The 17,318-nt window shown below is 37.9% G+C and overlaps 1 protein-coding gene across 8 annotated transcripts in view; it reads right to left on the bottom strand.

Moving 5' to 3' along the window:
* Positions 1-17,318, bottom strand: part of ZRANB1 (zinc finger RANBP2-type containing 1) — a 63,283-nt gene that overhangs the window by 36,852 nt on the left and 9,113 nt on the right. For 2 of the 8 annotated variants that reach the window (XM_042961274.1, XM_042961273.1), the window contains exons 1-3: positions 8,059-8,268; positions 4,387-4,561; positions 2,242-3,092 (exon numbers count right to left, since the gene is read on the bottom strand). In XM_042961274.1, coding sequence (XP_042817208.1) covers positions 2,242-3,092; positions 4,387-4,427 — 892 coding nt within the window. In that variant the 5' untranslated portion in view covers positions 4,428-4,561; positions 8,059-8,268. Of the gene's footprint in view, positions 1-2,241; positions 3,093-4,386; positions 4,562-8,058; positions 8,269-8,660; positions 8,690-9,601; positions 9,650-17,318 lie in introns of those variants that run through there. The other 6 variants (XM_042961271.1, XM_042961269.1, XM_042961268.1 and 3 more) reach the window with 6 other exon arrangements.

The raw sequence follows: 17,318 nt of genomic DNA, 5'->3' as shown, positions 1-17,318 counted from the left end.
AGAGAGAGAGTAATCCTAAAGGCAAGAAGTAATAGCCACAGAGTTTTATCGATTGGTCTAATTTATGTGTTTCAAGAGAAAATATTCCTAAGCCGAAGTTCTTATCCTGAGATCCACTAACTTGAAAAAACTATGAACCTCTGATTTCTGAAGGATTCTATGACCCCAACAGAGGTTACTAAGCGTCGCAATGTACTTCATTTCCATCTATAAACATATGTGTACTACCACATGACCTTGTAATAAATGTATGCATGGTACACTACCACTAGGCAAAAATGATTTTAAGAGTGGTTTCAAAAGACATGCAGGTAATTTAAAGACAATCACAACTAGATATAAAAGGTCACATAAGGTTCCTATTATATGGAATATCCAGAAAAGGTAAACCCAGAGACAGAAAGATGTGATTGCCAAGGCCTTGGAGGAGGAGGGGATGTGAAGTAACTGCTTAAGGGGTACAGGATTTCCTTTTAGGGTGATGAAAATGTTTCAGAACCAAACAGGTGGTGGGTGCACAACACTGTGAATGCACTAAATGCCCAATTTGTTCACTTTCGAAATAGTGAATCTTAGGTTATAGGACTTTGACCTCAATAAAATACATAAAACCCTTTTGTATGAATGAATGAATGAATGAATTAAAGAAAGAAGGAAAGAAAGAAAGAAAGAAAGAAAGAAAGAAAGAAAGAAAGAAAGAAAAAGAAAGAAAGAAAGAAAAAAGAAAGGAAAGAAAAGAAAAGGAAAAGAAAAGAAAAGAAAAGAAAAGAAAAGAAAAGAAAAGAAAAGAAAAGAAAAGAAAAGAAAAGAAAAAAGAAAAGAAAAGAAAAGAAAAAAGAAAACAAAGAATAACATTTATGGTACCCCAATTTGGGGAGAAAAGAAAAAAATCAACGGGATGAAATGGGACAACACAGATAGCCTAAAATGGCTCAGTGGATTCTCATCCCTAGTGCTCAAAATAGGAGAAAATTGGAACTAAGAGTTACTAAGTGCCTACTATGTTTGGGTGTTAAGAAGGACTCATCTCCTGGGACATTCTTTTTGTCAGGGCAAAATTAAAATAAAAAACTCAGATTTCTTGAAATCTACTCTTAGGACTTGCAGGTTCATATAGTTATGTCTTCTATGTTCTTGGAGCTATAGTTAGAGAAAAATTCATACTGGGGAAAATATATATATACGTACATATATGTGTGTATATATACACACATACATAATACGTATATATATATATACATACATATATACATACACATACGTGTGTGTGTGTGTATTTATACACACACACACACACACACACACACACACACACACACGTATATACACACAGAGCTAAGCTATGTTTAAGGCTTAGGTATTGTTCCATGCAATATTTAATTTGAGTTCTCGCTCAAAATAATCCTTTACAAAAATTTTCTTTACAAAACACAATGTCAGAATAAGCACCCATCCAAATAATTTAAATCATAAAATGCCAATAGCTAACCTACTCAAAAAGAAAAGAAAAAGCACAGACAACCCAATAACTGCTTTTGTGAATTACATCACAACTATTTAACTCACAAGGTTAGTAACCAGAGAAAACCCTGCTCTCACATCATGTCCTGGTCCTTTAACAGGTCTGAGCCAGTAACTGGGACCAATACAGAATTTCCTTAGGAAGCACTAAAACCACAAAACACACAAAGCATAATCTGAACTGTGGAATTCAGCTAGCTACATGAAATCAGTTTCATAAAATTTGCAAATATTTACTACATGACATTCATGTTAAATTAACATCGGTATTTTCAAGGTCAATACTATGTTTGTTCAACTTCTTGGAGTCACATTTTTGTGATATTTTTAACATCTGACTAAAGCTTCTATCATCACAAGATGCTCACACTGTTTACAAACACTCTGAAGCAGCAGCTGGTGTTCCTCAGTCACATATTGTTACAATAAATAGAGTAGCAGTTTTAAACCCCAGGTATATTCTTTTTCTACTGATGTGTAAAGAACTCTGCTTTAACTTAAAAGTTTTTCTCCCTAATGATGGAAAAACACACAATGAAATGAAGGCAATTTAGGACAAAGTTGTAATAAGATAAAAAATACAGAGATTCTTAGGCATGCATACTGGGAGTATAGCTATCATGCTGAATGAGCGAAATGCTAAATAATAATGACCCTACTTATATCTTTCATGTCATTTTTAGTATCTTCCTATCCCATTCAAAAAAGGCAGAAACTTACCCACACAAGCATTGAGGAATAGCCAATCAGTCTTTTTCATCCTGTTTTTAATTTGTTTTAGTTTTTTGAAGTCCACTTCAAGTTCCTCCTTACTGCCAACAGCACCAGCCAATTCGATCCTCTGAAAATCCATTTTCATTTCAGAGTCTCGTTTCGTAGTGGGAGGCGATCTTCTTTGGCTATTACCACTGCTGCAGCCGCCCCTCCATCGAGTTCTGTCTTGCTCATTTATTATTGAAGAAGCCTCATCAGTCTCTGCCAACTCTATTGCTTCAATATTATTAGGTCTGGGATGATCGCAAACAACACACTTTTTAGCCTTGGCCCAGTTTTCATACGTGCAAATAGAACAAGTCCAATGCTGGGTCCTTGTGTTCAGTTTATTTCTATCATTGTATTCCTCGCAAGGATCAACAGAAAAAGCAACTGGTCTTGAGCCAGATCCTGAGGACTGAGGAGACTCTGTGGGACTCCTGGTCCTACGCTGGGATAAGCACTGGGTACATCTGATTGCTCTTGGCCAGTTCAAATATGTGCACATGTGGCATGACCATTTATTTGCGTTTTCCATGCTGTACGAAGACTTAACCCTTGGTCTTGCACTAGAGTCTGGACATATCAAAGGACTACTTCCTCCTTCCGTGCTGGAAGGATCCCAATCTCTACCAACATCACTTGAACCGCTTTTAAATGGATCTTCTGTGATAATTGTTCCACTTGGTCTCTGGGCGCGACACATAGTACACTTGATGGCAGATGGCCAGTTTTCATACGTACAGTATTCACAAGCCCACTTAATTCCACGTTCTGACATTGTGCTCTTCTTGAAGTGAGTTATGTCAAGCAGGAAGCTATAAATAATTAGGACATGGTTATTAAAACAGTAACTACATAATTCCATCTCTGAAAACGTGCCCCAAAACCAAAGTACCCTTCAACTTCTAACATATAAACTTCTCAGAAGATGCATGTAAGATTTAATACTGAACTATTTCTTATCCTTATTTTTCTGATTTCCATCAGAGACACCAGAGATAAGTTTCCAAAGAAAAATCTGAGACCTCGGGATTTAATGAAATTGTACTTTAGAATGCAAAAGAGATAAGCAGAAAATAAAGGGAGGTTCGTTTTTTTAAGAGGGAAGCACGTTAACACAGAGAAGCCACTAACAGAAGTTTAATTTAAGCCATCAATTTAGAAAGGTAACCAAAAATTAAGATTCAAAGAGAAAGGGAAGAACACATGCCAAGCAACTTAAATACAGAACCATTCTCAAATTATGAACGACATCGATTCTTATGCTATCTAGGTACAGTATCATAATGTTTGATTCCTTGAAGAACTCAGGAGATCAAACAAATTCTATCATTTTTGCTAAGGAAAAGCAGCTTAAAAGCGCTATCCACTGTTCTTAATAAGTACAGGCAGAAAGAAAAATGCTCAAGAGTAATCCTTACAATCAGAAAGTGACACTGTGAAATACAGATCAAGTCCCGTGACAGCCTAACATCCTCAACATCTAGTTGTCTGGAACACACAAAAATAAAAATTGTACATCACCGACTGGGACAATAAAAGCGACGGAACGTCCCTAGACAGCTACAGTAGCATACCTACTCCGATAGAATTCTGAATAGTCCTACTCAAAATATTTGATATTTAAGATACACTCAAAACTCAATTCATATTAAAAATATCTTCAGTATTTAAGAGGTTCCTGGGATTGTACACTGGGCTTACTAACACACTAAAATGTAGACTGCATGACTTAATGCCAACTAATTTATAAATAAAGTGACTTACACAGCAAATTCAATAATGATTTTTTTTTAAATGGCTTGAATGCAGACGTTGGCTACTAAAGACAGACTCTCCATTTTCTTAAATCCCTCCTAAACTAATTATCATTCTGCCACCTATTTTTAACCAGAAAAGTGAAAATCCTAGGCAGAGTTAATAGAAGCTTTTGCCTCCCTTTCTCGGGGATTTTCCCTGACCTGAAAAGCTAAATCTTTCACTTTGTAAGTGTAGTATTGTGTCTCTGTCTGCCAAGTCCTCACCCCATTTATAGCGTGAACTCAGTTAAAAGGACAAATTCACTACAAGAAAGGCTATTATTTAAAAGCTAAAACAAAAATCACTTACTAAGGTTTTAGTTTCCATGCTATAACCTCCACCTTGCACATGGTTAGAATAAAGTACAGTTTATAAATCAGACCAAAGACCAGATTCAGTCTTCATGCTGGCTCAGATTCTGACTTCCTCAGGAGACACTGGCAAAGCGTGCTAAGTAGTTCTGTGTGACTGTGAATAGCTAGTCCTGTAAAGGAAACCAAAACTGAGTTTCACTTGAAGCCTGCTACTTTATCCAGAAGTATTTTTTTTAAGTCTGTATTTTAATCCTACTCATTTCTTTTAATAATGGACAACCGTATTTAGCATTTTAGTTTGACGCAGCAATAAAATTAGTAAACTGATCGGGCTCGTCCGTGAAATCAGACATGGGAAAGACATTTTTCTCCAAACCTTTAAGTGTGCATGGATGTGCACTAATGTTATCGTTAAGATTAACTTGGTAGTGCTAATAAGCCAGTTCGTACCTGTATTGCTTGTTATTACTTGAGAGAGAAACGTGGTATAAACATGTAAATGAGAAAAGGGAGAAAACAAATATTGCTTATATTTAGCTTTGAAGTCTTTTTTGCCTTAAGCAACTATGCTTTTTTCCTAACCCAGGTTATTTATATTGCTTAGATTTTGACATTTAAGTTGTACACGCTAATTACACACAATCTAACACCAGGCCAAAGTGTGTTAAGAGCAAGGAACTATCTTATGAACAACCATAAGATGGACAATCGAATTTAATGGCAATTTTCATATTCATTAGTCAGTTTCTTCCTTTAGTTTCTCAGGAATGAAATATAAACAACTTGGCTCATTCCATTTGAAAATAAAATGACCAAGGAGAAAACTTATCGTGACAAACAAATGACATAATAAATATATATCCAGGGCTACCATAAGTAATTTCAGTATTTCATTTAAAACATTCACATTCTGGGGCGCCTGGGTGGCTCAGTCGGTTAAGTGTCCAACTTTGGCTCAGGTCATGATCTCACAGTTCATGAGTTCAAGCCCTGCATCGGGCTCTCTGCTATCAGCAAGGGGCCCACTTTGGATCCTCTGCACCTCCACCGCTTGTACTCTCTCAAAAATAAACATTTAAAAATAAAATAAAATATTCACATTCAAAATTTCATGCTTGCTTTGGTAAGTCTGTCTTCTATGTTTGCAGGCTCAACTGAACAGCTTGCGACCTTACATTATCTTAGCAAATCTTCACGGGACTAATGTGCCAGCGTAACACATTTAAATGTCCATGTCTGACAAAAAGCAAATAAAAAACTGCCATAAAAATAAAGAATCATTGTCATATATGCCTGGCAAACAGCCTCCCTCTTCAAAAACCCAGGTAACTAAGCAATCCCAAAACCATGCCAGAAAGTTTAAGGTAAGTGCATTATATTAGATAATGACATATACAGTATCAACTCTATGGGAAATTTAGACTTTGTAGAAATACTGTTTTTAATGTTTTTTGTTTGTTTATTTCGGGGGGGGGGGGGGCGCGCAGAGAGAGAGGGAGACACAGAATCCGAAGCAGGCTCCAGGCTCCAAGCTGTCAGCACAGAGCTCGATGCGGGGCTCGAACTCATGAACCGCAAGATCATGACCTGAGCCAAAGTCGGACACTGAACGGACTGAGCCACCCAGGTGCCCCAAAATACTGTTTTTCAGTAACTGAAAACTAAAATTCATTGGAGAGGATTATCTGAGACAGCCATCTGTACATGTTGTAATCAGTAAATGGAATGGGAGAGTAAAGAAAGATAACATCAGCTCAACTATGATTTTGCATTATTGAGATGAAACTAAGTACACTTTTTCTTTCAGGCATCAAAAATCCCCAAAAAATTCATAAACTGATTTTTAATAGCAATCAGCTGTGAGAGTTAATATTGTACAGCAAAACAAAACTGTTACTAAATACCTTTTTAGCTACCATATAGTCATATACTCAAGTAAATTTAATTTACAAGTCTAATTTTACATGTAACACAGATTTTCAAATTCTAGCCAATGAATCATACTTCAATTAATTGGTACAATAAAAAGCAAAAATAAAATCTGTACAATCTGGACCCTTTTTAAGCAGAACCAGACAAAATTGCTACTCTTCAAACAAACAGTCCTTGGTTCGAATGCAATACCCATCCATGGACCAAAATGTCCACGAATCCATTTGTGCATCAAGCTCTATCTATAGACAGACTGAATAATGTCTTCAAGTATATCAACCATTTTCTAAACTGCTAACTGCTTTCAGTTATATATCTGCCACTTCAAATAATAATAAAGGCACAAGTATTACGGGTATATGAATTAATGACCAGGGAAAAGGAGAGGCTAGAAACGAAACATTTTTTATACTGTCATGCTTAATAATGAATTACTTAGGCCATATTTGTGAAGCATTACCAAACACTGTAGGAAAAATATACCTATATGAAAGGCAATTCCTCAAAATTGCAGCCACCCTACAAATTCTCCCAACCACCTATTAAAACCCTATGAAAGAAAACTGGCGGAGTGAAATAATCCTCATCAAGTACAAACTACTTAAAAAACAGAGAAGCTCAGTTGCCAGTTATTTCCAAATGAGAAGTCATCCAAATGAAGGACTAATAGCAGTCTTTAAGGCTTTTTATTAACTTTAAAGTCTATATTCAGTAATATAAATATTAACTCATCAGTGTAAATTGTTGATATAAACATTAATTAACATAAAACTGTGGAAATTTACAAATGCTCAGGAAGCATCTTAGGGAATATAGATGAAAGTTACAACTAGCATGATATTCCAAGCATGCTGAATTTCTAGTATGTTACAGGATCACATGGTAATTCTGAACTGCAATATTTATAAATAAGAAGTACTACTTAACTCTCAAGCCAAAAATCCCACAGTCATACCCTCTTTTCTCCTCCACCTCTTTCTCATCACTCTCTCTCCTCACAAGAGAGGAAACTGGCCTTGAGCAAGATCTTGAAGACTGAGTACATGGTGAACCCTCTATCCACAAATATGACCTCATTTCAGGGCTCCAACAGCTTATCACATCCTACATTAAACCTCTTATCTTCCTTTCACGGCCAACTCCTAACCCAGACTTCCCCACTATCCATTAAGGACACCATGAAGACCTCTGCACCCCACACAGAAGAAACACAGAATCCTCTTGAATTCTGCCTTGCCCAGCCCCCTCCGATTCTCACTAGTGGCTTCTGTCCAATCAGTTGCTTTCTTCCCCATTCCCACCGTCATCAACCCTTCTCAGTTCAGGTCAGAAGTACTGTAATAGCTTCCTAAGCGCCTTGCCTTTCTAAATCCAGCCAGCTTACTGTTACCAGAAAAATCCTCCTAACAGCAAGGCCCTCTTTCAGAAGCTCTTCTGCCGCGGTATAAATTCCCACCTCCTTCCCACCACACACACAGCCCACCTCACAGACTCACTCCCAAACAGATCACACATGCCCAGCCACCTGCACGTACCCGACCGGCGCCCACACCCAAACCAGACACCAAGGCACTACCTTAAAAACACAAGCAAAACAGACACACACACTCAACTTGCAGCAAATCCCACCCCTTCTTTAAAGCAGTGTTCAAGTCTCCTCTCTCTCATGGGTTTTTTCCAAACTAGTTCAAGCACACTCCAAGCAACCACACTTCTATTGGCATTTGGCACTTACTGTATTTCCTCTCGAGGCTAGTTTCTGGAATACGGATTTGCATGTGTGTTCCCTGTATAATTGCCTGTCTTCAGTTTTCAATCAGATAGCCGAGCCTTCAAAAACTGTGGGTCAGGGCATCAAGAGGCATGAAATGTGGGCGAGCCTTGTGTTTATAAAACCCACAGAATAGACCACACTGAGGGCCCTGGAAAAAGAAGCCAGGAGTGGAGCTTAGAGCAATTTCGGGCAAAAAAGAGAAATTCTACAGGATGGGATCCACTCCTGTGGCACTCATGAGCTGGTTAATATCCAAGTCCTGCAATGGAAAGGACACAAGCACAAAAACTTGTGCAATCATTAAATACCTGCTGAAAGTGCTAAGTGTATGCAAAAGTTTATGAAAATAATCAAGAATTAGATCTCAAATATGTCCTGACCCTCCTATACAGAGATCACAATTATCTACGTCATTTGTATCTAATGAGTAGATTTAAGTTAAACATACTTGCTAAGGTCCCTTTCCAAGAATTTGTGGACAAGCTGGACAAAGTAAATTGCGTTAAAATAACAAAGGTTAAATAACACCTGCCATGATGACTTTGGTCTTACCGACACTGTACCTGATTAAATGAGCCAATTACCCATACGACTAGTACATCTAACTTCATTCCAACCAAAGTCCCTGAAATAAAACAAAGAATATAAAGTTTACATTTTAACATGTGAACACTGCATAATTAGGAAAAACCATAATAAAAGCTACAATTCTAATAGCTTTTCTTCCAAACCAGTTAGCAATCCATTGATTAGAATGGAAGATCCATAGACACAAAATTTATAAACTGTGTCAAAAATCTTGCACAAAAGTAATGCTCTTTCTTTTAATCTACTTTCTATTCTTTTCAAGAGGAATTCTATCCCTCTAAGCATGTACTAGAGTTTTGTTTGTAATCTTGCCAACCTACTCTATACTCTTTACTTCCGAGACAGTAACAGAAATAATACACACACACCTATACATACGTACATATATACACATATATATGTGAATACGTATCTTGAGCTCCTATACAAGTTTCAGAGATTTCACAGGTCAATCATGTACCCCACATAATAATTCCAAACAACAAATTTAACAACCTATGACAAGTTACCAAAGGTCTACAATGCTCAGGGCATCTGCAATCCAATTAGATGAAACAGGACTATGGTTTTCTTAAATATGTATGGAAGTGGGGTGATCATCTCCAAGAGTGAATATCAACCCAGCATTTAAAAAATAACACCTTTGGGGCGCCTGGGTGGCTCAGTCGGTTGAGCGGCCGACTTCGGCTCAGGTCATGATCTCGCAGTCCGTGGGTTCAAGCCCCGCGTCAGGCTCTGTGCTGACAGCTCAGAGCCTGGAGCCTGTTTCGGATTCTGTGTCTCCCTCTCTCTCTGACCCTCCCCCGTTCATGCTCTGTTTCTCTCTGTCTCAAAAATAAATAAACGTTAAAAAAATTTTTTTAAATAAATAAATAATAAAAAATAACACCTTTTGCAAGAACTACAAAGATGCTACCTCATTTAGAATTTGACTTCTTTCCGGGCACCTGGGTGGCTCAGTCAGTTAAGCATCCAACTCTTGATTTCGGCTCAGGTCATGATCTCACAGTTCATGGGATTGAGCCCCAAGTCAGGCTCTGCAATGACAGCACGGAGCCTGCTTGGGATTCTCTCTCTCCCCCTCTCTCTGCCCCTCCCCCGCTCAACACACAGCCTCATGCATGCGCTCTCTTTCTACCCCCTTTCAAAATAAACATCTTTTTAAAAAAGAATTTGATTTCTTTCACTATCCTATTCTCTGTTCATACGAAACAGATTAATCCCAATTAACAAAGTATCCATAGAAACAAAGATTTCATTACTATACCTAGCCCAACAAAAAGGCCATCCTTTTGCCAAACACCATGGATGTTGTTATTTGTGGGCTACAGGAAGGAGGGGTACAAACTTGGAACTTTTAGACAATCAATGAGTTCTATGTAAAAGAAAGAAAAAGATGTGAAAATCTGGGAGAACCAAATGGATGAAATATTCCAAGGCAAAACAAACTCAGAGGCACCATCTAATCCAAAAGTATCTCTTTTCCAAAACTTTAACTTTGCCCAAATTTGTTGTTTTGATTAACTTCCATTCCACTTATTTTAATTAAAACCCTTATTTTATATGGGGTGCCTGGCTGGCTCAGGCAGTGGAGCACATGACTCTTGATCTCAGGGTTGTGAGTTCAAGACCCACGGTGGATGTGGAGATTACTTAAAAATAACACTTTCCAAAAAAACACTTATTGTATAAGCCCAAGTTATTTACAAATGTTATTTACTAATAACGTAAAGTCATTCAATCTGATCATTTATCTCAAGATTCCTTGGGGCGCCTGGGTGGCTCAGTCGGTTGAGCGTCAGGCTTCGGCTCGGGTCATGATCTCACGGTTCGTGAGTTCAAGCCCTGCGTCGGGCTCTGTGCTGACTGCTCTGAGCCTGGAGCCTGCTTCAGATTCTGTGTCTCCCTCTCTCTGACCCTCCCCTGTTCATGACCTGTCTCTGTCTCAAAAATAAAAAAAAATAATAAAAAAAAATAAAAAAGATTCCCAGTGTAATGAAAACAGGAAAATAGGATGGAGATTTTATAATTTGGGGTTTACATCGCAGAGACAAGGAGAACAAGTAGGCAAAGGTTTATTAGCAAAGGGCAACCTGGGAAGGAATGCCAAAGATAGCAGCAAGCTGACCGCACTGCTTACCCAATCATTAGAAATGAATGAACCTCTAGGACAACTCTATTTCACAATTTTTCCAGGATCAGCTTTATCCAACTAAGAAAATAGCTAAAATTTAGGCATTTACTGCATGCCAGACATGTTCTAAGCACTGTACAGAACCCTATGAAACAGGTACTATTATTATCACCAAATTTTAAGATTGGAAACAACAGAGAAGTTGAGTAACTTGCCCAAAATCACAAAGCTACTAAGTGGCAGAGCCAGGGTTTGAACCCAGGCATTCTGGCTCCAAAGTCAGCACTACACTACACACACCATGTGATAAATAATATATTTATACTGCAGCCCATAGTCACTTGTTCCCATTACCTAGAATTTAGACTATTAATAAACTGCAATGAGTTTCTAACTAAGCAGTCCCTTCCTAGAGGACTAGGACATACAATATTTAAACAAGCAAACTTAGAAAAACTTATTTAACACACATTTTGCTCAAATTTTTGTTTTACAACTACACAAAATATTCACACAGCGTATCTAGACTGAATTACCACAAAACATCTGAAAAGTTGAGCAATAAGCAGAACGTTAAAAAGTCATTTACAAAACAAGATATACTAAATTTAGCATCTAAAATTGAGTGAAAAAAGACAACTTGGGAATATTCACCACGGTTCTAGGCTATAAAATACCTTAAGGGTTTTTGGGGTTTTGTATATTTTTTAATTTTGGAGGCAATCCCTGAAGAAGAAATTATGAAAGCCAGTTTGACTTCTCTTAAACTAACACACTAATCCAAAAGAAACCACAGTATATCGATTAAAAATACAGAAAAGGCTTCCATTCTCATTTACACAATTGGAAAAAGTCTCCGTAAATGACAGTGTATGAATTGCAGCACCCATACGTGGTCCTGTTTTAAAGGAAAGCAAAGACTGTGAGATAGTAAGTAAATGAATTTTATCTCAGAGCCTCAACTCTCTCAACTGTAAAAAAAAAAAAAAAAAAAAAAAAAAAAAAGAATTAAGAGGCATCTGGGTGGCTCGGCAGGTTGAGCCTCTGACTTCAGCTCTGGTCATGATCTTGCAGTTCATGAGTTCAAGCCCTGCATCAGGCTTGCTGCTGTCAACACAGAGCCCACTTCAGATCCTCTGTCCCCCTCTCTCTGTGCCCCTCCCCCGCTTGCACTCTAGCTCTCAAAAATAAATAAACTGTTTAAAAAAAATGAATTAAGATAATCACAAAAGGGACGCCTGGGTGGCTCAGTTGGTTAAGCATCCGACTTCAGCCCAGGTCATGATTTCCAGATCTGTGGGTTCGAGCCCCATGTCAGGCTCTGTGCTGCTAGCTCAGAGCCTGGAGCCTGCTTCACATTCTGTGTCTCCCTCTCTCTCTGCCCCTCCCTTGCTCATGTTCTGTCTCTCTCAAAAATAAACATTAAAAAAAAATTTTTTTAAGAAATTATTAAAATTTTAAGATGTGATTAACAGTGTGGTATCTATGCCCTTAAAAAAGTCCTCTTCTCGGGGCACTTGGGTGGCTCAGATGGTTAACTGTCCGACTTTGGCTCAGGTCATGATCTCACAGTTATGAGTTCGAGCTCCACGTCAGGCTCTGTGCTGACATCTCGGAGCCTGGAGCCTGGAGCCTGCTTCGGATTCTGTGTCTCCCTCTCTCTCTGCCCCTCCCCTGCTCATGCTTGGTCTTATAAATAAATGAATGAATGAATGAATGAACAAACAAACAAACAGTCCTCTTCTCCTACTGAAATATTTACAGTGCCATAAAATGTCTGGAATTTGCTTTAAAATATTCCATGAGGAGGAAGTAAGAGGAACACAAATGAAATAAGACTGGCTATGGATTAGTAACTCAGTGATGGATACATGAGAATTCATTCTCCTAGCCTCTCTGTATGTATGTTTGAAGTTTTTCATAATGAAAAATGTTTAAATCTATAAGGAAAGTACCAAATGCTGTTCAAGACTGAGAAGTAAGGCTCAGACTACTAGACAAGGGGCAGGAAGCAATACACTGTATAGTATTCAGACTGCTGCTACTCAAAACTTGGTCCAGGAGCCTGTGATAGTCTACACGCTGCTTACTGGTCTGTAGAGAAACTGAGAATAAGCATTTTCAAACTTTTGTAGCAATTTTACAGAACAATTATATTTGATTGCTGAATCTAATAATAAAATATCTGGGCTTGTGTTTGAAAAGCAATGTCAAAACATCTGGAAAACTTACAAATATAGCTTCTTTCTACAATTTGCAGGTACAGTTCACAAAATAGAGGAAATATATCAAAATATGTACCAGAGTTTATTTCATCCTAAGCTTGAACAGATGAATATCACACTTCACAAAACTAAAAGTTAAAAAGTGATAAAAACTTGTCTTTTCAATGTCTCATGAACATAGATGCAAAAATTCTCAACATTAGCAAATCAAATCCAACAACGTATAAAAAGCATACACCACAACCAAGACTGTTTATCCCAGATGTGCAAAGTTAGTTCAATGTTCAAAAAATCAATTAACATAATCCTTCATATCAACAGACCAAAAAAACCCAAAAAACCAAAACCAAAAAAAAAAACCACGATCACATGAATACATGCAGAAAAGGCATCTGACAAAATCCAACACTCATTCATGAAGGGGGGGAAATGTTCGGCAACCTAGAAATACAGAGGGACTTCCACAACACGATAAAGCATGTACAAAAAACCAACAGGTAACACCATATTTAACAGTGAAAAACTAGAAACTTTCCTACTAAGATCAGTAATAAGGCAAGGATGTTCCCCTCATCACTCTGTTCAACACCGAATTGGAAATTCTAGCTAATGTTATAAGAGAAAATTAAAAGTACACAATTTTGGCTCAGGTCATGATCTCACAGTTTGTGGGTTAGAGCCTGGCGTCTTGGGATTCTCCCTCTTTGCCCCTCTCCCACTCTCGCACGTGCATGTGCGCTCCCTCTCTCTCTCTCGAAACAAATGAACACTTAAAAGTACGCAAGTTGAGAAGAAATAAAATTGTCTTTATTCACAGATGATAGGATTGTCTATGTAGAAAATAAAATAAATACACAAACCCTCAACAAAACGACTCAGAGCTACTAAGTGGCATAACATGGCTGCAGGACACAAGGTTCATATATAAGTCAACTGCTTTCCTAATACCAGCAACGAACAAATGGAATTTGAAATTAAAAACATACCACCATTTACAGTTAACACCCACCAAAACTGAGACACTCGGGCATAAATCTAACAAAATACATACAAGACCTATGTGAGAAAAACTAAAAACTGATGAAAGAAGAAATCAAAGAGGTACTAAATAAACGGAGCATTCCATCTTCATGGACGGGCAGACTCAATACTGTCAAAATCTCAATTCGTTACTGACAGGGATGCAAAACGATACAGCCACCCAGGAAGAGCGTTTGACAGGTTCTTACAAAACCATACGTGCTCTTACCATACAATCCAGCAATTGTGCACCTTGGTATTTAACCCAAAGGAGCTGAAAACATGCCCACATCTGCATACAGATGTTTACAGCGGCTTTTTTCGTAACTGCCAAGACATGCAAGCAACCAAGATGTCCTTCAGTAGGTGCAACACATGAGCTGAAGTGAACAGATAAACTGTGGTACGATGAAATATTATTCAGCACCAAAAAGAAGGGAGGGATCAAGCCACAAAAAAGACAGAAAGGAACCTTAAACACCTATTACTAAGTAAAAGAAGCCAATATGAAATGACTATATACTGTGTGATTCCAACTATAGGACACTCTGGAAAAGCAAAACTATGGAGACAATAAAAAGATCAGACAGAGGTTGCCAAGAGTTGGGAGGGACGGATGTACAGGCAGAGCACAGACGACTTTTAGGGTCGTGAAAATGTGCTGTATGACACTAGAACGGTGGATACTTGTACATTCTATGGGTTTTAACACATATAGAGAGTAAACCTTAGTGTAAACTATGGAATCTGGTTGATATATCAACAATTTTAACAAACCATACCACTCTGTTGTGGATGATATCGGGGGAGGCTATGCATATGCTGGGGCAGAGGATATAAGGGAACTCTCTATACTTGCTGTTCAATTTTGCTATGAACCTAAACGACTCGAAAAGTAGAGTCTATTTTTAAAAATCTGTTTCTTAGTGTTTTTTAGTCACTGACATACAGGAAACACTTTCCTTAAAAAAAAAAAAAAAAATCAGTTCTCAAAGAATGACGGGAGTTTTAAAAGGCCACGGGAACTTTTGGTTTGAACCTAAAGCTGCTCCAAAAAGTAAAACGAAATTTGGAATATATTCACATCTAAAAATCTTAAATTTAAAAAAAAAAAAAAAAAGGACACAGAAATTAGTATGAAGCGCTCCCACTGGCCAAATCTGGATCAACTGGAGTATCACCATAAACAATGACAATAAAGATTTTAAAACACTGACTAAAATAAAAATCTGTAATCTACACAGACACTGATAAACACGCAAATAAGTAAATGAGCGAAAGCTCTTCCTTACGATAAAAATCCAACTAATAAATGCAAAAAGAATAACTGGATTAGAAAATCACCTTTTGGCAATCTTCAATAGATGTTAAACTAGTCCACGTTGACAATTAAAACAACTATCAATGGATGTTAAAACTAGAGAGTGAAAATTTGAGGATTAACCAGATATTTAAACAGTCTCCAAGTATCTCTCCACAACAGTAACTAGTATATTACAAAATCTGATAGATAACACCATAACCAAATAATCAAAAGTTAACCACACTATTAATGACGTCATTTGCCTCCTGCCATGCTATATGAAGAACATAACATCACTTCTGCGGAATTCTTGTCAAAAAGTACATAATCTGACTCCAAATATCAGACACACCATATTAAGAGACTTTCTACAAAACAAGTAGTCCTAGAGTCTTCAAAAACATCAGTATCATGAGAGACAAAGACTTTCCTGTTCCAATTAAAGGAGCTTATAAAAAACACGGCAACAGACTGCAATACATAATCTGAGATTTTCTTTTACCTTTATAAAGAACATTAATGGAACAATCGACAAAATATGAGAGAAATCTGTAGAATCTTTTTCTTATTAAGAATTACATAATGGGGCATCTGGGTGGCTCAGTGAGTTAAGTGCCCAACTCTAGATTTTGGCTCACAGTTCGTGAGATCAAGCCCCAAGTCAGGCTCTACACCAAGAGCCCAGAGCCTGCTTGGGATTCTCTCTCCCACCCCTACCTCATTGGTGTGCACGCACACTCTCTCTCTAAATAAATAAACATTAAAACAAAACAAAAACAAAAACAAAAACAAAAACGAATCATAGGGGCGCCTGGATGGCTCAGTCAGTTGAGTGACTCTTGACTTCAGCTCGGGTCATGATCTCGCGGTTCAGGAGTCTGAGCCCTCCATCAGGCTCCACACTTGACCACGCAGAGCTTGCTTGGGATTCTCTCTTTCTCCTCTCTCTGCGCTCCACCTCTCTCAAAATAAAATTTTCTAAAAAAAATTACTGTTCTTTAAAAAAAAAGAGAGAAAAAGAATTACATGATAATATCAAACAACGTTAATTTCCTGATTTTGATCAGTATATTGTGGCTGTGGAGCAGAAAGCGCTTATTTTTTAGGAAATATACACTGTAATATTTAAGGGTAAAGGGGGATCAAGTCTGCAAATGATTTTCGAACAGTTCTGGGCAAACTATGTATTTGTTATTTTTATATATCCACATCACACAATAAATCTTACAATTTACAAAATACCGGGTGGCTCATCTGGTTAAGCATTCAACATCGGTTCAGGTCATGATCTCATGGTTCTTGAGTTTGGGGCCCAAGTAGGGCTTTCTGCTGTCAGTGCAGAGCCTGCTTCAGATCCTGTCTACCTCTCTCTCTGCCCCTCCCCACGTACTCTCTCTGCCCCTCCCCACGTACTCTCTCTGCCCCTCCCCACGTACTCTCTCTCTCTCTCTCTCTCTCTCAAAAATAAACATACATTTAGAGGAAATAAATTTACAAAATACTTATACATCATTTTTATTCTGACAAAAAACCATGTAACAGGTACAGAAGAGCTCTTTCAGCAGAAAATAAATCTGCCTCCTATATCCTAAACATTCCTCAAGAATTAGCCCTTCTTTCCACACCTCTCACCAAGCCCCAGTTCATCGTTTCTTCCCTCAACTGTTTTCCTAACTGGTCTTCCTATCTTCGTACTCCACATCTCTGCCAGAATGGTAGAAAAGAAAGAAAAAGGAAAAAAAAAACCTGATGTTGCTATTCTGTAGCTCTGAAATTTTCAACAATGTCCTACTGAAGTTAAAAATCCTAAACAGGGCATAAAAGGTCCTTCCTGACGGTCTTCAAGTATCTCCTAGGTCACTCTGCCAAACACAAACACATAAGCACTTCGAGAATACCCTAGAATATTTTCCTTTAGTGATTCACTAATGCCTTTCACCGAAGTGCTGCA

The sequence above is a fragment of the Panthera tigris genome, chromosome D2 (genome assembly GCF_018350195.1).
Source record: "Panthera tigris isolate Pti1 chromosome D2, P.tigris_Pti1_mat1.1, whole genome shotgun sequence".
In the NCBI taxonomy this organism is placed as follows: domain Eukaryota; kingdom Metazoa; phylum Chordata; class Mammalia; order Carnivora; family Felidae; genus Panthera; species Panthera tigris.
This window is presented reverse-complemented; position numbering and strand designations above follow the sequence as displayed.